The sequence below is a fragment of the Cervus canadensis genome, chromosome 1 (assembly GCF_019320065.1).
Source record: "Cervus canadensis isolate Bull #8, Minnesota chromosome 1, ASM1932006v1, whole genome shotgun sequence".
Taxonomy (NCBI): Eukaryota; Metazoa; Chordata; class Mammalia; order Artiodactyla; family Cervidae; genus Cervus; species Cervus canadensis.
Window position 1 is genome coordinate 58,414,743 of NC_057386.1, and position 22,701 is coordinate 58,437,443.

The window sequence follows — 22,701 nt, forward strand, 5'->3', positions numbered from 1 at the left end:
GGTTGTTGGTCCTTTAATGGACCGGAACCTGGTGGTCTGGAGTCGACGATAAGAAAGTAAGAGAGAGATTATCCCCTGGTTTACGCGGAAAGCCAATAGAGTCCTGTTCTTAGGGCTCGTGCTGCTGCATGTAGGCACCAGGCGCCCTCTTGAGTGGGTGAAGGCACAGTGCGCCTTCTCGAGAGGGTCTTAGAAGCCGGGCAAGAAAGTGAGCTCAGCGGGCCTCCAAGCTCCAAGGAATAAGCCAGAAATAGAGATATAGAGAGAGAAAGAAAGAAAGAAAGACACGGGGACCCAAGCTCTGATGGAGCAAAGGTGTTTTAATCAACATGGCGTGGGCATATATACTGTCTTACAAGGTGGTTATTCTCAGCGAAGATTAAAATTCCAGACTTACAAAACATAAGAGGATCCCTATCAAAGAAAGAGTTGCAAACAATCACCTTTTCATAAGAAGGAAGAGGGTACTTATCACTGTAAAGAGAAATGCCTGGATTCCTCAGCCCTGGGAAAGGCGTGCCTCTCCTCTTAATTCCTGAATATTCAGGAATTAATAAGGGCCAGAGGGTTCCTGACAGATCCAAAACAACACACAGGAAGCCTCTTGTTAAATGCTTCCTGACACCTGGTGATTTTTTTTTTTTTTTTTTTTTTTCCTGTAAACTAAGGGTGGTGTGGCTCTCAGGAATAACTTCTTCCTTACCTTGTAAAGGTAAGGTGTTCATTTCTTTTCATTTCTTGGTTTTGGTATGACTGCATGCAACATTTATAACAGAAAGGCTGTTCTTGGCATTACCAGAAATTTGAGAAAATCTTTTATTTGAGGGAAAAAAGTCATTTTGAAGTACACTTTCCCCTGTTTCCATTAAGGATTAACTTTTAGAGATGATCTCAGAGAAAGCAGCCTCTCATAAGTGCTCTCTTTTCACTCATAATGATGTGTCTTTTATATACAAGCGAGTAGACCTTAAGAAGACATTGCACATAGTTCTGAAAGTAGATGATTAAAGAACAGAAAGAACTTTCTGTAACATAATTCTGGAACTCATCAAACTCTACTTCCACTTGGTTTTCCTAGTGGAAGTGCACATTCTGTTCCAGGATCCTTTGCACATGCCAAGAAGACCAAATCTCATTATCAGAAATTTGTTTGGTGGAATTAGTACAAATACTATCAGAAAATCTTGGAGTTTGCTGGCTACTGAACTGATAATCCTAAATTACTGAAATTAGATGTTCTGTTTAAATGATGACTAAACTTTTCTTTTACTACTCATTTAAAATCCTTTTATATATAGTTGGAAGAGCAGCAGTTTGATCACCAAAGACCTTAAGTCACAATATTGGTTGGCTCCCTGTTGTTAATTCTTCTGAAGGCTTTTACTCTTCTAGGTCTCAGTTTCTCCCTCTGCTAAATGAGGGGAGCATCAAACAGGATTTCCAAGTTCTCTTCTACATCTATAATTCAATGTTGTATTTTTATTTTTTTGAACAGGTTAGTATGCCTTTAGAAGGAAATGAAATATAGTTAGATAATTTGTTTATAAGGTAATTATAATTTAATATATTCAGTCTCTTTTACTACATCTCATTCAAGCAGTAATTCTCACTGTATTGGAGTTAAAGAAATGTTTGGGGGGGTTATGTTGAATATTTATTTATTTTACTTTACTTTTTTTGCTGCAAAGTGCATCTCCAGCTTTTTATTACAGATTCACTTTTATTTTTTAAATATTAATTTATTTATTTTAATTGGAGGCTAATTACTTTACAATATTGAAGTGGTGTTTGCCATACATTGACATGAATCAGCCATGGGTGTACATGTGTCCCCCATCCTGAACCCCCCTCTCACCTCCCTCCCTGTCCCATCCCTCAGGGTCATTAACAGAGAAAGGTTGCTTGCAAAAGGGGAACCCCTCCTTCTACTCAACTCCATCACCACCCAGCCTTTAATACATTTAATAACTTCAGTAAGCTTATTTCCTTGAAATTTGTCTCTTTTCACCTAACATTTAAATAACAGGAGATGTATCTGGGTCCTCAGGTTTCTAGTAATTGGGTCTGGGTTCAGATGAGTTGGTTTTCCTGATTTATCATCTGGTAAATGGTGATGAGGTTAGTAGTGATGATCAGGAAAAAAAAAAAAAAAGGCATAGCCTAGAAGTTGAGAATTATGTTTTCTTCTGGGCCTTACAGAAGACTGTTGCCCAAAAAGGCATCACTTCATGTAGTTCTGAAGAATTGCTCCAAAGAATTAAGGGAGGAACCAGAATATATAGAAGTTCTTGTTGAAATAAAATGTAGTCAAACATCAAAAAGATTATTGCTAATCACAAAAATAGACATCTCAAGTTAATAATTTTAGTGCTTTATTATTTTTGGGAAGATTCAAGACTCTGAGTTTATTGGAATCAGTCCTTTGGTCTGCTTGTTAACTATCTAGGACTACTCTCTTGTTTTTCCTCCATCCTGAATTACCCTCAGAGAACACCAGTGGAACAGCTGCAGTGGCTGATGGCTTTATGGCATCTTTTTACTGAAATGGCAGGTGACTTTCTTTATCCATAACAGGAGAGAAAGAGAGTACAGGAAGGGAGGGAAAAGGTGCAATTCTTGATTTAGGTTAGATAACACACATCCATGATGAAATTTTCAGCAATATGTGGCTAATCTGATATGAATCTAAGTGCTCTACATTCTGTCTTCAAAATGGCTAAACTCACATGGCAAAGACTGCTATGTGCAATATAATTTATCATCTAAACCACGACTTTTTGAAAGCCAAAGAGAGCCCTATTTATAAATATATTGAGACAGGGTAAATTAGGAATATCCTAGGCAAGTCAAATAGATTCAAGGGATAAGACCTGATAGAGTTCCTGAAGAACTGTGGGTTGAGGTTTGTAACAGGAGGCAGTGATCAAAACCATCCCCAAGGGGGAAAAAAAAAAAAAAAAAAAAAGCAAAATGGTTGTCCAAGGAAGACTTACAAATGGCTGAAAAGAGAAGAGGAATGAAAGGCAAAGGAGAGAGGGGAGATATACCCAACTGAGCAGAGTTCCAAAAAATAGCAAGAACAGAAACAATGCCTTTCTAAGTGAACAATGCAAAGAAATAGAGGAAGACAATAGAATGGGAAAGACTAGAGATCCCTTCAAGAAAATTAGAGATACCAAGGGAACATTTCATGCAAAGATGGGCACAATATAGGACAGAAACAGTACGGACCTAACAGGAGCAGAAGATATTAAGAAGAGGTGGCAAGAATACACAGAAGAACCATACAAAAAAAAAAAGATCTTAACGACCTGGATAAACACCATAGTGTGATCACTTACCTAGAGCCAGACATTCTGGAGTGCAAAGTCAAGTGGGCCTTAGGAAACTTTACTATGAACAAAGCTAGTGGAGATGATGGAATTCCACATGAGTTATTTCAAATCCTAAAAGATGATGCTGTGAAAGTGCTGCACTCAATATGTTAGCAAAATTGGAAAACTCAGCAGTAACTTCAGGAATGGAAAAGGTCAGTTTTCATTGCAATCCCACAGAAAGACAATGCCAATGAATGTTCCAACTATCACACAATTGCACTCATTTCACATGGTACCAAGGTAATGCTCAAACTCCTTCAAGCTAGGCTTCAACAGTATATGAACTACGAAATTCCATATGTACAAGCTGGGTTTAGAAAAGGCAAAGGAACCAGAGATCAAATTGCCAATATTTGTTGGATCATAGAAAAAAACAAGAGAATTCCAGATGAATATCTAATTCTGCTTCATTGACTACACTAAATCCTTTGTGTGGATCACAGCAAGCAGTGGAAAATTCTTCAAGAGATGGGAATGCCAGACTACCTTACCTGCCCTCTGTGAAACCTGTGTACAGGTCAAGAAGAAACAGTTAGAACTGGACATGGAACAATGGACATATTCCAAATTGGAAAAAGAATATGTTAAAAGTTGTATATTGTTGCCCTGCTTAGTTAATTTATATGCAGAGTGCATCATGTGAAATGCTGGGCTGGATGAAGCAGCACAAGCTGGAATCAAGTTTGCCAGGAGAAATATCAATAACCTCAGATATGCAGATGATACCACCCTTATGATAGAAAGTGAAGAGGAACTAAATAACCTCTTGTTGAGGGTGAAAGAAGAGAGTGAAAAAGCTGACTTAAAACTCATCATTCAAGAAACTAAGATCATGGCATCTGGTCTCATCACTTCAAGGCCAATAGATGGGGAAACCATTAAAACAGTGACAGACTTTCTTTTCTTGGGCTTCAAAATCACTGCTGATGGTGACTCCAGCCATGAGATTAAAAGATGTTTGCTCTTTGGAAGAAAAGTTATGACAAACCTAGACAGCATATTAAAAAGCAGAGACATTGCTTTGCCAACAAACGACCATATAGTCAAATCTATGATTTTCCCAATAGTCATGCAGGATGTGAGAATTGGACCATAAAGAAAGCTGATCACCAAAGAACTGATTTGTTTGAACGGTGGTGTTGGAGAAGACTTTTGAGAGTCCTTTGGATACTTAGGAGATCAAACCATTCCATCCTAAAGGACATCAACTCTGAATATACATCGAAAGGACTGATGATGAATCTGAAGCTTCAATACTTGGCCCCCTGATGCGAAGAGCTGACTCATTAGAAAAGACCCTGATACTGGGACAGGTTTAAGGCAGGTGAAGGGGATAACAGAGGCTGCAATGGTTGGATGGCATCACCAACTTAATGAACTTGAGTTTGAGCAAACTCCCGGAGATGGTGAAGGACAGGGACGCCAGACGTGCTTCAGTCCATGGAGTCACAAGGGTCAGACATGACTGAGTGACTGAACACAAGAGGCAAGTCAGAAGTTACAGTCACCCTAGCTACATATTCTCCTAGACTTATTTCCTCCTCTTTTTGGTCCATCTTAGAAGAATGAGAAACTTTCAAACCTTCTTCAGAATCAGTGTTATTGAACTCAAGATTGACTGCTTCCCACTGGAAAGCTAATACTCAATAGACAAGTGTTGGTTGGAAAGCAAAGCTTGTTTTACTCAACAGGCCAGCAACCTGGGAAGGTTGACTCTTGTCCAAAATCCAACTCTGAAAATTGTGCTTGACAATGAGTTTTTATTTTTTATTCTTTCATTTATTTCTATTAGTTGGAGGCTAATTGCTTTACAATATTGTAGTGGTTTTTGCCATGCATTGACATGAATCAGCCATGGATTTACATGTGTTCCCCATCCTGATCCCCCCTCCCACCTCCCTCCCCATCCCATCCCTCTGGGTCTTCCCAGTGCACCAGCCCTGAGCACTTGTCTCATGCATCCAACCTGGGCTGGTGGTCTGTTTCACCCTTGATAGTATACTTGTTTCAATGCTATTCTCTCAGAACATCCCATGCTCGCCTTCTCCCAGAGTCCAAAAGTCTGTTCTGTACATCTGTGTCTCTTTTTCTGTTTCGCATATAGGGTCATTGTTACCATCTTTTAAAATTCCATGTATATACGTTAGTATACTGTATTGGTCTTTATCTTTCTGGCTTACTTCACTCTGTATAATGGGGTCCAGTTTCATCCATCTCATAAGAACTGATTCAAATGAATTCTTTTTAATGGCTGAATAATATTCCATCGTGTATATGTACCACAGCTTCCTTATCCACTCGTCTGCTGATGGGCATCTAGGTTGTTTCCATGTCCTGGCAATTATAAACAGTGCAGCGATGAACATTGGGGTGCACATGTCTCTTTCAGATCTAGTTTCCTCAGTGTGTATGCCCAGGAGTGGTACTGCTGGGTCATATGGCAGTTCTATTTCCAGTTTTTTAAGGAATCTCCACACTGTTCTCCATAGTGGCTGTACTAGTTTGCATTCCCACCAACAGTGTAAGAGGGTTCCCTTTTCTCCATACCCTCTCCAGCATTTATTGCTTGTAGACTTTTGGATAGCAGCCATCCTGACTGGCGTGTAATGGTACCTTATTGTGGTTTTGATTTGCATTTCTCTGATAATGAGATGATTTGTTTGTTATTCAGAAGCGTGTTATTTAGCCTCCATATGTTGGAATTTTTAATAGTTTTTTTCCTGTAATTGAGATCTAATCTTACTGCATTGTGGTCAGAAAAGATGACTGGAATGATTTCAGTTTTTTTGAATTTTCCAAGGCTAGATTTATGGCCCAGGATGTGATCTATTCTGGAGAAGGTTCCATGTGCACTTGAGAAAAAGGTGAAATTGATTGTTTTGGGATGAAATGTCCTATAGATATCAATTAGGTCTAGCTGGACCATTGTGTCATTTAAAGTTTGTGTTTCCTTGTTAATTTTCTGTTTAGTTGATCTGTCCCTAGGTGTGAGTGGGATATTAAAGTCTCCCACTATTACTGTGTTTTTGTTGATTTCCCCCTTCATTCTTGTTAGCATTTGCCTTATATATTGCAGTGCTCCTATGTTGGGTGCATATATATTTATAATTGTTATATCTTCTTCTTGGATTGATCCTTTGATCATTATGTAGTGTCCTTCTTTGTCTCTTTTCACAGCCTTTATTTTGAAGTCTGTTTTACCTGATGTAAGTATTGTGACTCCTGCTTTCTTTTGGTCTCCATTTGCATGGAATATTTTTTTCCAGCCCTTTACTTTCAGTCTGTATGTGTCCCTTGTTTTGAGGTGGGTCTCTTGTAGACAGCATATATAGGGGTCTTGCTTTTGTATCCATTCAGCCAATCTTTGTCTTTTGGTTGGGCCACTGAACCCATTTACATTTAAGGTAATTATTGATAAGAATGGTCCAGTTGCCATTTGCTTTGTTGTTTTGGGTTCACGTTCATACAACATTTCTGTGTTTCCTGTTGAGAGAAGATCCTTTAGCATTTGTTGAAGAGCTGGTTTGGTGGTGGTGAAATCTCTCAGCTTTTGCTTGTCTGTAAAGCTTTTGAATTCTCCTTCATATCTGAATGAAATCCTTGCTGGTTATAGTAATCTGTGTTGTAGGTTATTCTCTTTCATAACTTTAAGTATGCCCTGCCATTCCCTTCTGGCCTGAAGAGTTCCTATTGAAAGATCAGCTGTTATCCTTATGGGAATCCCCTTGTGTGTTATTTGTTGTTTCTCCCTTGCTGCTTTTAATATTTGTTCTTTGTGTTTGATCTTTGTTAATTTGACTAATATGTGTCTTGGGGTGTTTCGCCTTGGGTTTATCCTGTTTGGGACTCTCTGGGTTTCTTGGACTTGGGTGGCTATTTCCTTCCCTATTTTGGGGAAGTTTTCAGCTTTTATCTCCTCGAGTATCTTCTCATGGCCTTTCTTTTTGTCTTCTTCTTCTGGGACTCCTATGATTCGAATGTCGGGGCATTTCACATTGTCCCTGATGTCCCTGGGGTTGTCCTCATTTCTTTTAATTCTTTTCTCTTTTTTCCTCTCTGCTTCATTTATTTCCACCATTTTATGTTCTACCTCACTTATCCTATCTTCTGCCTCCATTATTCTACTGTTGATTCCCTCCAGAGTGTTTTTGATCTCATTTATTGCATTATTCATTTTTAATTGACTCTTTTTTATTTCTTCTAGGTCCTTGTTAAACATTTCTTGCATCTTCTCAATCCTTGTCTCCAGGTCGTTTATCTGTAACTCCATTTTGTTTTTAAGATTTTGGATCATTTTAATTATCATTATTCTAAATTCTTTTCAGGTAGATTCCCTATGTCCTCCTCTTTTGTTTGGCTTGGTGGGCATTTTTCATGCTCCTTTACCTGCTGGGTATTTCTCTGCCTTTTCATCTTATTTAGATTGCTGGGTTTGGGGTGGCCTTTTTGTATTCTGGTAGTCTGTGGTTCCTTTTTATTGTGGAGGTTTCTCCCAGTGGGTGGGGCTGGGTGTTTGGCTTGTCGAGGTTTGCTGGTTAGAGAAGCTTGTGTCTGTGTCCTGGTGGGGGGAGCTGGATTTCTTTTCTCTGGAGTGCAATGGAGTGTCCAGTAGTGAGTTTTGAGATGGGTCTATGTGTTAGGTGTGACTTTGGGCAGCCTGTATGTTGATGCTCAGGGCTATGTTCCTGTGTTGCTGGAGAATTTGCGTGGTATGTCTTGCTCTGGAACTTATTGGTTCTTGGGTGGTGGTTGGTTTCAGTGTAGGTATGGAGGCTTTTGGATGATCTCTTATTAATTAATGTTCCGTGTAGTCAGGAGTTCTCTGGTATTCTCAGGTTTTTGGCTTAATCCTCTTGCTTCTGGGTTTCAGTCTTATTCTTTCAGTAGCCTCAAGACTTCTCCCTCCATACAGCACTTATAATAAAACTTCTAGGTTAATGGTGAAAAGACTCTCCACAGTGAGGGACACCCAGAGAGGTTCACAGAGGTACATGAAGAAGAGGAGAGGGAGGGAGGAGATAGAGGTGAGCAGGAGGAGAAAAAGGGGGATTCAAAAGAGGAGAGACAGATCTAGGTTGTACTCTGTTCCCTAAGTGTTTTTCGCAGCCCAGAACAGTCATAGAGATTCACAGAATTGGATTGAGAAGAGAAGGGGGAGGGAGGAGATAGAGGTGATCTGGGGGAGAAAAAGGAGAATCAAAAGGGGGAGAGAGGGATCAAACCAGTAGTCACACTCCTGAGTAAAAATGGGTACTGAAGGTTGGATTCTTCAATGTCCACAATTGGTATCAAATACTGAAAAACAAAGATTAAAAATCTAGAGTAGAGGTTAGACTCTTAAAAATACAATAGTAAAAAACCACAAAAACACAAAAAAATTTAAGAAATATATATGGAGTTCGCTTTAAAAATAGGGTCCCCCCTTTTTTTTTTGGCCAGGTTATAGTGGGATATAAAAATGAAAATTAAGGAGTAATAGAGGAGTAATAGAGGACTTTAAAAAAAAAGAAAAAGAAAATGTAAAAAAAGAAAGAGAAAAAAAATTTTTTTTAATTAAAAATAAAAAAAATAGTAGTAAAAATATATCTAGGAATTTCTCTGGAGCTGTTGCGGGCAGTGTGGGTTCGGTTCAGTTTCAGATAGCTCCTCCTTCCAGCTTACACTTCTCGCTATCTATAGGCCCCATCCAGTGTAGTTGGTGTTACCTACAGGGATTTTAATCTGTTGCACCTGTCACTTCTGAAGTGGTTCCCTTTGTTTCTTTGGCTTCTGTTTGCAGGTCTCTTCAGTGTCTAATTTCCGCCCTGACACACGCGGGCGGAGGTGGTCTCTTGTTTAGGTTCGCTAGTTCAGTCGTGCTGTGGGGAGGGAGGGGGGCTGCAGACAAATGTCACTGGCCTGTGTGGGGAGCACTCGCGGTTTTCTGGCCACACTGGGTTTGCCCCCGCTCGGGGCGGGTGTGTGTGCTTTCCCCGTCTACACTGCTCAGGCTCCAGGCTGCTCTCCAGGGAGCAGGCCCTGCGTTGCGTGGACTTCCCAGGCCTAAGACGCTCAGATTCAGGTTTTCGGGTATTCCACAAAAGCACAGACTCGGTTGGGCCTGCGTTTTGTGCCTTCCCCGGTCAGAGCAGCTCAGGCAGCCAGGAGCTTGATGAGCGCACTCTCCCCGGGTGCAGGGCGCCTTCTCCCCTCAGCGGTCCCAGCCTCCTTTCTGGGCGTGCTGGTCGGGTGCGCCTTGTGTCAGTTCTGGGGAGCGGGACTCTAGCTGCGACCCTCCTGGCGGATGTCGACCATCCAGAATCTCAGGAAGTCTTTGGTTAGAAGCTGGAAGCTTGTTTGCAGTTTGGTAGGGGATGCCGTCTCTGGGACCGAGTTTGCCCCCTCTCCCTTCCCCCCTTCCTCCTGCCTCCGGTGGGGGATGGGCCGGTCTGCCGCTGGCTAGCTCTTCTCTGGTATTTGCTCAGTCCTTCATTCTGGGAACCGGCGGGTAGTGACTAAGTTTAGGGCTTTTCCCAACTTAATTCTTTATCTCTTGCTATCCCACAGTTGCTATCTCACGTTAGCTCCTTCCGATTACCCTCAGGGCATTTGGGCCTGGTCCTTACCCTAAGCACTGCCGCCCGCTTCTCTCCGTTCCGCCCCCACTTGCTGGTGGCAGATGCGAGTGTCTGGGGTACTTTTCTGCTGGGAGTTGCTTTTAGGCATGTAATCTGTGGGTTTTATTTATTTTTCCTCCCAGTTAGGTTGCCCTCCGAGATTTAAAAACTTCCCCCAGACCCGCCAGTGAGAGGGTTTCCTGGTGTTTGGAAACGTCCTCTATTAAGACTCCCTTCCCAGGATGGATCTCCGTTCCTAACTCTATTGTCTCTCTTTTTATCTTTTATATTTTGTCCTACCTCCTTTTGAAGACAATGGCCTGTTTTTCTGGGTGTCTGATGTCCTCTGCTAGTGATCAGAAGTTGTTTTGTGGAGTTTGCTCAGCATTCAAATATTCTTTTGATGAATTTGTAGGGGAGAAAGTGGTCTCCCCATCCTATTCCTCCACCATCTTAGTTCCCTCTTGCCTCTGACAATGAATTTTTAAAGGGAGAATCATTTGGTGATGGGATCAGAATAAACAACAACACCTGTGTGCAGACTGTCTTCTGACTGGCTGATGGTGAGGTAGCAGTGCACTGCTCCAGAAATCTCGTGCTCAGCCTGAGATTACCCTCTTCCACCTGGGGGGGGGGGGGGGGACCTTAGTTCCTATAGAAAAACTCAAAGATGTTGCAAACAGTGGGAAAGACTGAGCAACAGAACTGAGCTGATTGCTTTGCATATTCCTTAAGGTGGGACCAGGACCTTCCCCCACAGTTGCAGTACTGTTTCTTGAGTGTTCAGCCTTTGTTTCTGCATTCCCTCCCTTCTACATTAAGTAATTTGAATCTGCCCTTTGGAATGCAGGGATGATCAAGGAAGCTGAATGAAGCCTATGTCCTATAAATAAAAAACGGGGACACAGAAAGGATTTGTACCTCTAAGGGTCCCCCGTGGTCTGGATTATGTTTCATCACTTTGAAATATGGAGGATTCTATAAGACTTACCTTCATTCTATCCAGTTCAAAACTATTGTGTAGTCTATAGCTGGACAACATTTCTATAGCTTCCTTTACATTTAAATATATTCAAAAAACTAAATTCCAGTCAGTAAAATATAGGAAAGAGTAATGAGCGTTATAAGCAATTCTAAGCTTATGCCATGAAAACAACTTTCTGCTTCTGGCCTGTGATGTACATACACACCATGGTTGTTTGAATTCATATGTTGCAGAAAGCAGAGCCACAAGACAGAAAGCCTGGGTGGGCCCTGTATTGGAGAGTTGTGCAACAATCAGTAAAACTAATTTTGGATTTTACATATGTGAGAAATAAACTTGTACTATGCCATTGAGATTTTATGCCATTGAGTTTATTTTTTACAGCAGATAAACTAGCATTATAATCACTTACATTATTTTAACTAATATATTGCACAAATATTAACCTCAAATATGTTAAAAACTTCCTTTCAATTTCTTGTTGAACTTTGGGCCCATCCAAAATAGAAACCTAGAATATGTAGTCAAGTACAGTGAGTACATTCTAAATATTATTTTTGAAATGGAGTGGATTGGATTGAATCGTGTTGAATTGGATTTAAATGAAATAAATTATACATAAAATGGTAAGAAACTTAAGAGATGAAAAAGCTTTCTTCCTGCTGGAAGGAACATGAAAGTTTTCAGGGAGAAAGTGGCCTTTAAGCTGATATTAATACTTGGAGTTTAATTAATTTGCCGTGATGAAAGTGATGTTATAGGAAGAATAAATAGCATGAACAAATGACACATAAACAAGAGAAGACAGTTTAGTCTGACTAGGACATAGGGTCAGTCACTGAAAAAAAAAAAATGTTTTATTTATTTCAGTAGAGAAATATTTATTATTTTTTTATTTTTTTGTAGTTTATATATTTTTTATCATTTTTTTATTAGTTGGAGGCTAATTACTTTACAATATTGTAGTGGTTTTTGTCATACATTGACATGAATCAGCCATGAGAAATATTTATTGAGCACCTATTCTGTCACATGACAAACCCATGAAGCAATAATTTAAGAAAATACTATATACAATAAGGCAGACATATATAATACATCCTGTGAGAGCACAGAGAAATAACCCTCAAAGGAGACTAGAGTAAGTTTCAAAAATAGGTAAATTCATCACGCCCTAAAGAGCATTGAAAGCTTCACTTGCCCATCATTGTGTAACCCACTGGAAACCACTGATGAGTTATTGTTTTGATCCTTGAGTGATGATCAATGAGCCTGGATATTGCCTTATAAATAGTTGGCAGTCATCAAATAATTTTACAGGGGCCATGAAAGACACAAGTAGAGCACCGCTTTAGGAAGAGGTGCCTTAATAGTGGGCCAGCTGTGGGGGCAGCTTCACGGAGCATCGAGACAAAAAGCCCTGTGATTAGGCCTCTGTGACTGCCCATTAACTCACTGCTGAGGGCCTCTGACTAGGTAGTATAAATGTGTAGGAAAGTGGATCAGAGCTACAGCAGAAGAATTGATGTCTTAATTCCTTGGGTATTGGAGGTGAGCATAGATCAATATGGATTACTGTCAGCAGTGAGTAACAGAAAATACCAATAATGTTTATTTCTCTTTTCTAAGGGTAGTCCTTCCAGCTCTGTCTATCTTGTTATTGGAAATGAGGCTTAAGCTTCATAGTTAAGAATGGCTACTTGAGCTCTTCATAACATGTCCACATTATAGAATCCTGGAAGAGATGTGAAGAGGCATACCTCTTCCTGTAACATTTCCTGGATGTCCTGCACACTAACATCTCATTGGCCATAACTTAGTCTCATGTCCACACCTAGCTAAGGAAGTTAAGAAAGTGTAGTCTTTATTCTGAGCAGTCAATATACCTTACTAAAAACCAAGACTTCTCTTGTTAAGGAAGAAGAGGAAAATGAATTATTAGCACTGCTTTTGTCACAGGGGCAAAAGACTTATAATTGTGAACTTCTGGAAAATAGCACTGCTTTTACCTAATGGACTGCTAGAAAAGTTGGATAGAACTGGAATGAAAAATCCAGGTGAGGAATATAAATATTTAATTTATCTTTATTGAAATAGTGGCTGAGAGGTGGGCTTCTCTGGTGGCTCAGTGGTAAGGAATCTGCCTGCCAATGCAGTAAATACCAGTTTGATTCCTGGGTTGGGAAGATCTGCAGAAAGAAATGAGTACCCACTCCAGTATTCTTGCCTGGGAAATCAAATGGACAGAGGAGCCTGGTGGGCTACAGTTCATGGTGTCACAAAAAAGTTGGATACAACTTAATGACTAAACAACAAGCTGAGATATGTAGGATGAGCAAATCTTTCCAGCTTTCCAGATAATTCAGGTTTTAAGCTTTTTTTTTTTTTTTGTCTTTTTACTTAAATACTGGAACTCTGGTTTGGTTCATCTGCACAACTCAGATATGCTCATAATTCACTGTTTCCACCATTTATAAAGTATGTGACAGTGCCTGTCATGTGGTATATGATCAATAAACACCGGTCAGAATCCGAAAGAAGGATAATATGTTGAGCTGATGGTATATGTAGGGGGAAAAAAAAAGTTGTTAAAACCGTCTTGCCAGTTCCTAAGAATTACATCTGATCTTATTTCCCACCACACTAATTGATTCTAGTGGGTCATTTTGTCTGCTTTTCCTGCATCCCCATTGGACATTGGGCTTTGTCCCAGCAAATAACATAAGTTCCCTTCATAAGTTTCCTGAATCAGTTCTTTTCCCACTTCGACTTCTGTTCCACAGGTTTCTTGGTGACAATACTTTGACTTGAAAATGCCACGAGTGGTTTCAGGGGCTTTTGAACTCTCCTTGGGTCAGGAAGGTCTATTTTTAACTTCTGTGAGTTGGCTCAGGATCTGGAGAATGAAGTGTGCAGATACTGCTTCTTCAAGATATCATATCATTTCTTTCTTTTCTTTCTTTTTTTTTTTAAATTTCAACCCGATTCAAGTAAAATTATGTTCTAGTTTCTGTTTTTTGAACAACTTTCTACTTGGTGTCATATGCCAGATTCCTTTTCTGCCTTTTGGTTGCAGTGCCCCAGACCTCCCCCTCTTTCTCCCATGCCATACCACCAACTATTAACATCAAATAAAAGCAATAGATGTTATATTGTAAGCACAAAGTATCATATTGACATTCTTTTGACAGCCTTTCAAGGTAGTTGTTACCAATTTTTAGATAAGAACACTGGATGTTCTGTGGGTTTTTTGTTTGTTTGTTTTGTTTTTTGTTTTTGAGAATTTGAAATATGAAATTATTTGCTCAAAGTGACACAAAATTTGGTAGTAAATTTAAATTCAATTACAGGTTGCTTTGTATCTTCCATTATTTCACACTGCTTTTCAAAAGATACCAAAAAGTCTGCTTATTTCCTTTCTTTTCATTTGACTAAGCCTTCCTAAATTCAAGCTGAAGATAGAAATGAGGAGATTTTAGTTTCATTAAAAGCTATTGGTTGTGATTGGAAATTATGTGTGAAATGAGATTAATCCCATAATCAACTAATTCATTGGTTTTAGAAATTATCAATAGTTTATCAACTGTGGTTTAAGAATTGATTTATTATGTTAATTCTCTTTTAGTATTCTGAATACAGCACATACCTTCTCCTTATTCCTGTGACTTCTGGGACGCCAGGTGAATCTGGGCATGGACTTGAAACTTTTGGGTCTGAAGTTTCTTCTATCTGTTTTAAAACATGAATAGATTTTACTACCAAATTGGTCTATAATATTTATGGGCAATACATCTATACCTGATTTCAAGATGATAAATAATAGTAATAAAGTAAAGTACAAACTGTGTCTTCAGTTTGATGAAATCTTCATCTCATCAATTTATGACAGAAGAGAATCATTCATTAGATAGAGTTATAATACTTCTTGATACAATACTTCTTGCCTATTTTTCAGAAGTCAAAATTATGTTTAAATGGATTAGTATTGTTTTATCATTATTTGTCTGAAATTTCCTCAATATTTCCTTAAAAAATAATCATTGGCATTACTATGGCAATGCAAATTGCTAAACATTTTTTTTTATAAAGTAATTTAACAAGTGCGCTTATGCATTCATTGTTCTTTGACTCTGATTTTGTTATACTGTCTCAAAGAAAGGTTCTTAAAGAGGGAGATCAGTGGACACTCTGGAACTGAAAAAAGATAATTGCAGTATTCAAACAATAAAATGGTCAGTAGACAGGGAATCACTGGGAAGTCATGGCATGTTTACTAAAATAAATATTATATGCACATTAAAAATAAGAATAGAGAAAATAACACATGACACAATGTTGGGTGAAAGAAGCAGAAAAGAAAATTATAGCCACACTTACACAGATTAGAGCTGATCTTTTTATCCCCTTTGATTTGCATTCTGCTATTGTTACTATTTTAGTTACATGGTTCTTAAAATCTAGAGACTATTTAACATTAAACTTATTTTAGAGTAAGGAAATGGCAACCCACTCCTTTATTCTTGCTCAAGAAATCTCACTGGATAGAGGAGCCTAGCAACCTGCAGTCCATGGGGTCACAAAGTAGTTTGACACAATTTAGTGACTAAACAACAACAAATATGGGGAGGAGTCTGAGGGGTGGGTATTCCTAACAAACTTGTGAATAGCATTTCTGAATGGTGCTTTACATGTCTTTCTCTCTTCCTAGATTTATTAAACAAATATTCACTAAAACTGTGCCCAATGCACCTATTATATGAGTTGCATTATAGTAGACAAGGCACAACATTTGCACTTGAGATAGTTTTAATTTGCTTAAGGAGACAGGGATATAGGAAAATCACAGACTAGAAATATGTGAAGAAATTTTTGCAGCCATGAGAAGACATGAATCCTAGATGCCATCCTTGAACAGAAGAAGGACAATAGACTAAAACTATAGGGAATCTGAATAAAGTGTGCATGCATGCCAAGTCACTTCAGTCATGTCCAACTCTTTGCAACCCTATGAACCATAGCCCACCAGGCTCCACTGTCCATGGGATTCCACTGTCCATACTGAAGTGGATTGCCATGATCTCCTCCAGGGAATCTTCCTGACCCAGGAATCGAACCCACATCTTTTATGTCTCATGCATTGGCAGGCGGGTTCTTTACTACTAGCACAACCTGGAAAACCCAAATAAATTGTGGACTTTAGCTAATAATAATTTTTCAACACTAGTTTATTAATATTGATAAATGTAGTAATGAAGTATGTTAGTAATAAAGGAGATGAGAATGTGATATATATAGGAACTCTGTACTATATTTGCAATGTTTCTATTAATCTACAAGTTCAAGAACAAGGATAGAGAGGGGGAAGAAGATAAGAAGACAGAAAAGAGAGAGAAGTAAAATAGTCAAAAGAATGGCATGAGGCCACTATTTTCTCTCCTTTATCTTTGTTTTTAACTAACTTAAGTGACATCTCCCTCTCAATTTAATTTTGTATTTTCCTCCTTGGTTTAACTTCTAAATATTGAACATCTTAGAACTCTATTCTGTGTCCCTCTGGCCTCTCTCTACATATTTTCACTTCCTTCTTGGTGACCTCTTCTAAACCTATGGTTTTAAATATCATTTATATGTCAAAGAGTCATAAATGTATGTCTTGTCTTGATCTCAGAACACCTTTTATATCCAACTGCCTACTTAACATCTCCCCATAATTGCTCATTAGCCTTCTCAAACAGAGCTCTTTACTTCACATTTCAAAGCTACTCTTCCTTTAGTATCCCTTGTAATCTCAATAACTATCAATATCTAGTCACTCAGGCCCAAAGCAGTAGAAGCTATCCTTGATCTATGGTCTTTAACTTCCTTCATTCTACTCATCAGCCAGTCATATCACTCTTACTCTAAAATATACAGAGAAATAAAATATGTATATATTTTATATAATGTGTGTGTGTGTATAGTCCATTCACTTCTATTTTCACTAGTATTATGCTAGTTGACTAGAGTAGGAAATGGCAACCCACTCCAGTATTCTTGCCTGGAAAATTCAATGGACAGAGGAGCCTGGTGGGCTACAGTTGCAAAGAGTTGGGCACAACTGAGTGGGTGCGTGTGCACACACACAGACACACACACACGCACGTGTGCACACACACGCACACACACACACACGCACATGCTAGTTGAAACCACCATCTTCTTTCTCCTGGACTACTACCTAAATCATTAGGACTCATCTGCACCCTTTCTTCCCATATGTTGACTATGGTTCAAACACAATGACCACTTTTATGTTTCTGGGAAAAGCTACACACACTTGCTTTCTTAGGATCTTTTAATCCCCCTGAAATGTTATAGAAAATGATTTTCTGGAGGCCAGATCTTTTTTTGTTGTTATTTAAATCTTAGATTAAGTATCAAAATCTCAAAAGCCATCATTATTATACCATCTAATGTGTCTTTCTGCATGCTAAGTTACTTCAGTAATGTCTGACACTTTGCGACCCTATGAACTGTAGCCCGCCATGCCCCTCTGTCCCTGGGATGCTCCAGTCAAAAATACTAGAGTGGGTTGCCATTTCCTCATCCAGCAGATCTTCCCAACCCAAGGATTGAACCTGCATCTCCTGAGTCTCCTGCATTGGCAGGCAGATTCTTTACCACTGTTGCACCAGGGAAGTGCATTCTGTGTTACCTCACCTTCTTTATTGTACCACAAAGTGCTTTCCTCTATTAGTGTTCTTCTTATAGTTAAGCTCAGTTTGTTTGCTGTTATCTGTCTCCTTCCAGGAGAACATAAGTTCTTGTACAATAGACTTTGTGTTCTTGATGCTTATAATTCTGCCTGATAGTCATAGGTACTCACCAAATGTTTACTGAATTAATGAAAGTGACAAATAATGCTGGAGAAGCTGAAGATGAACGGTTATATGAAGACCTACAAGACCTTCTAGAACTAAAACCCAACAAAGATGTCCTTTTCATTATAGAGGACTGGAATGCAGAAGTAGGAAGTCAAGATCTACCTGGAGTAACAGGCAAATTTGGCCTTGGAGTACAGAATGAAGCAGGGCAAAGGCTAACAAGAGTATTGCCAAGAGAACACATTGGTCATAGCAAACACTCTCCTCCAACAACAAGAAAACACTACACACGGACATCACCAGATGGTCTACGCTGAAATCAGATTGATTATATTCTTATGCAACCAAAGATGGAGAAGCTCTATACAGTCAGAAAAAAGCAAGCAAACAAACAAACAAACAAAAAAACTGACTGGGAGCTGACTGTAGCTCAGATCATGAACTCCTTATTGCCAAATTCAGACTTAAATTGAAGAAAGTAGGGCAAACCACTAGACCATTTAGGTATGACCTAAATCAAATCCCTAATGATTATACAGTAGAAGTGAGAAATAGATTCAAGGGATTAATTCTGATAGACAGAGTGCCTGAAGAATTATAGACAGAGGTTCATGACATTGTACAGGAGGCAGGGATCAAGTCCATCCCCAAGAAAAAGAAATGCAAAAAGGTAAAATGGTTGTCTGAGGAGGCCTCACAAATAGCTGTAAAAAGAAGAGAAGCAAAAGGAAAATGAGAAAAGTAAAGATATACCCATCTGAATGCAGAATTCCAAAGAATAGCAAGGAGAGATAAGAAAGCCTTCATCAGTGATCATTGCAAAGAAACAGAGGAAAACAATACCATGGGAAAGACTAGAGATCTCTTCAAGAAAATTAGAGATACCAAGGGAACATTTCATGCAAAAATGGGAAAAATAAATAATAGAAATGGTATGGACCTAACAGAAGTAGAAGATATTAAGAGGTGGCAAGGTAAATAGAACTATACAAAAAATATTTTCATGACCCTGATCATCATGATGTGTGATCACTCACCTAGAGCCAGACATCCTGGAATGCGAAGTCAAGTGGGCCTTAGGAAGCATCACTATGAACAAAGCTAGTGGAGGTGATGGAATTCCAGTTGAGCTATTTCAAACCCTATAGGATGATGCTGAGAAAGTGCTGCACTCAATATGCCAGCAAATTTGGAAAACTCAGCAGTGGCCACAGGACTGGAAAAGGTCAGTTTGTATTCCAATCCCAAAGAAAGACAATGCCAAAGAATGCTCAAACTACCACACAACTGCACTCATCTCACATGCTAGCAAAGTAATGCTCAAAATTCCCCAAGCCAGGCTTCAACAGTATGTGAACCATGAACTTCCAGATGTTCAATATGGTTTTAGAAAAGGCAGAGGACACAGACATCAAACTGCCAACATCTGTTGGATCATCTAAAAAGCAAGGGGGTTCCAGAAAAATATCTACTTCTGCTTTATTGACTATGCCAAAGCCTTTGACTGTGTGGACCACAATAAACTGTGGAAAATTCTTCAATAGATGGTAATAATAGACCACCTGACCTGCCTCCTGAATAAAATGTATGCAGGTCAGGAAGCAAGAGTCAGAACTGGACATGAAACAACGGACTGGTTCCAAATCGGGAAAGGTGTACCTCAAGGTATTGTCACCCTGCTTATTTAACTTATATGCAGAGTGCATCATGAGAAATGCTGGGCTGGATGAAGCAAAAACTGGAATCAAGATTCCTGGGAGGAATATCAATAACCTCAGATATGCAGATGACACCACCCTTAGGGCAGAAAGCAAGGAGTGACCAAAGAGCCTCTTGATGAAACTGAAAGAGGAGAGTGAAGAAGTTGACTTAAAACTCAACATTCAGGATACTTAAGATCATGGCATCTGGTCCCATCACTCCATGGCAAATAGATGAGGCAATAATGGAAACAATGACACACTTTATTTTTTTGAGCTTCAAAATCACTGGAGATGTTGACTGCAGCCATGAAATTAAAAGACACTTGCTGCTTCGAAGAAAAGTTATCACCAACCCATACAGCATATTAAAAAGTAGAGGCAGTACTTTGCCAACAAAGGTCCGTCTAGTCAAAGCTATAGTTTTTCCAGTAGTCATGTATGGATGTGAGAGTTGGACTGTAAAGAAAGTTGAGCACCGAAGAATTGATGCTTTTGAACTGGGTTGTCAGAGAAGACTCTTGAGAGTCCCTTGGACTGCAAGGAGATCCAACCAGTCCCTTCTAAAGGAAATCCGTCCTGAATATTCATTGCAAGAACTGATGCTGAAGCTGAAACTCCAATAATTTGTCCACGTGATGTGAAGAACTGACTCATTTGAAAAGACCCTGATGCTGGGAAAGATTGACGGCGGGAGGAGAAGGGAACAACAGAGGATGAGATGGTTGGATGGCATTACCGATTCAATGGACATGAGTTTGTGTAAACTCCGGGAGTTGGTGATGGACAGGGACCCCTGGCATGCTGCAGTCCATGGGGTTGCAAAGAGTCAGACACGACTGAGAGACTGAACTGAACTGAATGTTCTGAAATTCAGGGAGATGAGGGATTGCAGTAGGCGGGGTCGGGGCAGGGGGAAGGTACATCAAAAGTGTGGAGAGAACAATAAATGTGGTATTTGTCATATCCTTGGGAACAGCAGGTAGACAGAAATTTTGTTAAGATCATAAGATCAGAATGAATGGCCACTGTAGTGATTCTAGAATACCAGCTTCAGAATAAATGATGTTAAGGACTTTCCTTTTCTTAATTTTCAACTTCAGGTACCTTTGAGCCTTTTAACTATGATCTCATTTTAAGCCTTTTGAGTAAAAGTGATATAGGCTGCTCCACCACTTTTTTTAAATTTCTTTATTTCTTAATGCAAATTTTTATTTCAGTCCTGCTTGGGTCTGGACCAAAGTATAAGGTGATTCTAAATTATATCTATCTTCTGTGGTTGGAACTGCCACAAGAAAGAGAATAAAATCGAAATAGTTTTTTCCTTACTATCAAAAGAAAGACCTTGGATATGTGTATTTCCTTATCTGGTAGTGATGACAGTTTTCATTGTCAACCCCCCTGCCCCCCTCCCTTTTTTTTTTTTTTTTTTTTTATTAATTGCCTTGATTTTTCCCAGGGCCTTGTCGCACATCAAGTAAAGATCCCAATCCATAGCTAAAGAAAAGTGGAGAACACAGCAGAAGCTAAAATTGCTTTCTGTTCACATGTTTGCTCTGAGAAATTCTTAATCAGCTCTTCACCCACTGGAAGTCAGATGGAAGCAACCGCAAGATGACTATTGAGGATCTTCTTGTGAAAGGCACTCAGTCATGTCTGACTCTTTGCGACCCCATACAGTCTATGGAATTCTCCTGGCCAGAAGGCTGGAGTGCATAGCCTTTCCCTTCTCCAGGGGATCTTCCCAACCCAGGGATTGAACCCAGGTCTCCTGCATTAAGGGCAGATTCTTTGCCAGCTGAGCCACCAGGGAAGTATTAAAATGGAAATGCAGTACTTCTCTTGTTTCCCTAGCTCAGATAAACCCCTATAGTACTACAGTAGAACTTTAAATGAGTTGCCTTTTAAATGTACTGCCCTGTCTTTCCAAATTGCCAATTTAAATGGGAATTTAGGAACATATTATGTGAAAGCCTTTGTTTTCTTCAATTCTAATCTGTACCTATCATGTTTTGTATTTGATATCATCCAATGAGCCCTGATTAGGCTGACTGATTTTTGCATGGTGAATTTGGATCATTCTCAATGCATGTCAAAGAAAGCTAACAAAAACTGTGCAGTTCCATCATAAGAGACTTGATTCAGATGCTCTGACTGTCTTGCGGCCTGCTAAAATCTTATATAATGCCACATCTTAATGGATGAGTAGCTGAAGAAACAATGAATGGAAAGGGACAGAGGTCAAAGTGTTTTGCAATTCTCTTGATATAACAGAGTCTTTCAGTTTTGCTTTTGTCAGTTGCAACATTTTTAATTATTCAGGGGCTCCCTTTTGCTCCTTTTTAAATGGCATTTCTTGAATTGATTCTTCAGTCAGACTGATAGGTCTTCCTTATATAGATGTATGTGTGTACTTGTGTAGGGGGCAGGTTAAAAAAAAGAGGTGAGTTAGAGATAAGTGATGGGAAATTCAAATAGGCGTAAATACATCCTTACTATTTCTCTTCAGTAGAAATATCCTGAGTGTTTTTTAAAATAAAACTTTATGACAGTATCTTTACAGGTTAATAAACACATTGAAAATAAGGAGGGGGGAGGTTGCTGTTGCATTCTGTAGTTTGACTTTTGGGTAGAAAAGGATTATTTTATGTATAGTCACTCTTTTTTATCGGACAACCAGGATACAGTACTTCTCTGCTTTCATCTTAGTCTCTTTTCTCCTTTGTTTTTTCCTTTAGCTCAACAGAATTCACCAAAAATCCACGAAGGCTGGTGGGCATACAAGGAGGTGGTCCAGGGAAGCTTTGTCCCAGGTAAATGCACATTTATTCTTCTTACCTTATTTTTAGGAAAGTAATATGAGTGAAATCTATTATTTCCAGAATTTTGCATTTGCTATATGGCATGGAATCTATTGTATAAGTCACCATAGTCTGATTTAGGTGCTAGATCAATACTGCCTTAAGAGCAAGTTTATTAAATGAGTGCCAATTTAACCAATATTGTGTTTTTTCTTCTGAGCTTATATCTTAAGGTTCTTGCATCTACAGACGGCTCTGTCAGGGAGATGCAGGAGTCAGGGTTGAGGTTTTGTATGCTGAAATTTGGTTGAGAAAGAGCTTTTTTTTTTTTTTTTTTTTTTTAATGTCAAGGAAACAGGTAGTCTGGCAAGGCTGATCA

The 22,701-nt window shown here is 39.2% G+C and overlaps 1 protein-coding gene across 3 annotated transcripts in view; it reads left to right on the plus strand.

Annotated features, from left to right (window-relative positions):
• Positions 1-22,701, plus strand: part of CA10 (carbonic anhydrase 10) — an 830,820-nt gene that overhangs the window by 109,971 nt on the left and 698,148 nt on the right. For all 3 annotated transcript variants that reach the window (XM_043483745.1, XM_043483762.1, XM_043483751.1), the window contains exon 2: positions 22,260-22,334. In XM_043483745.1, the coding sequence (XP_043339680.1) occupies positions 22,260-22,334 (75 nt within the window). The remainder of the gene's footprint in view (positions 1-22,259; positions 22,335-22,701) is intronic.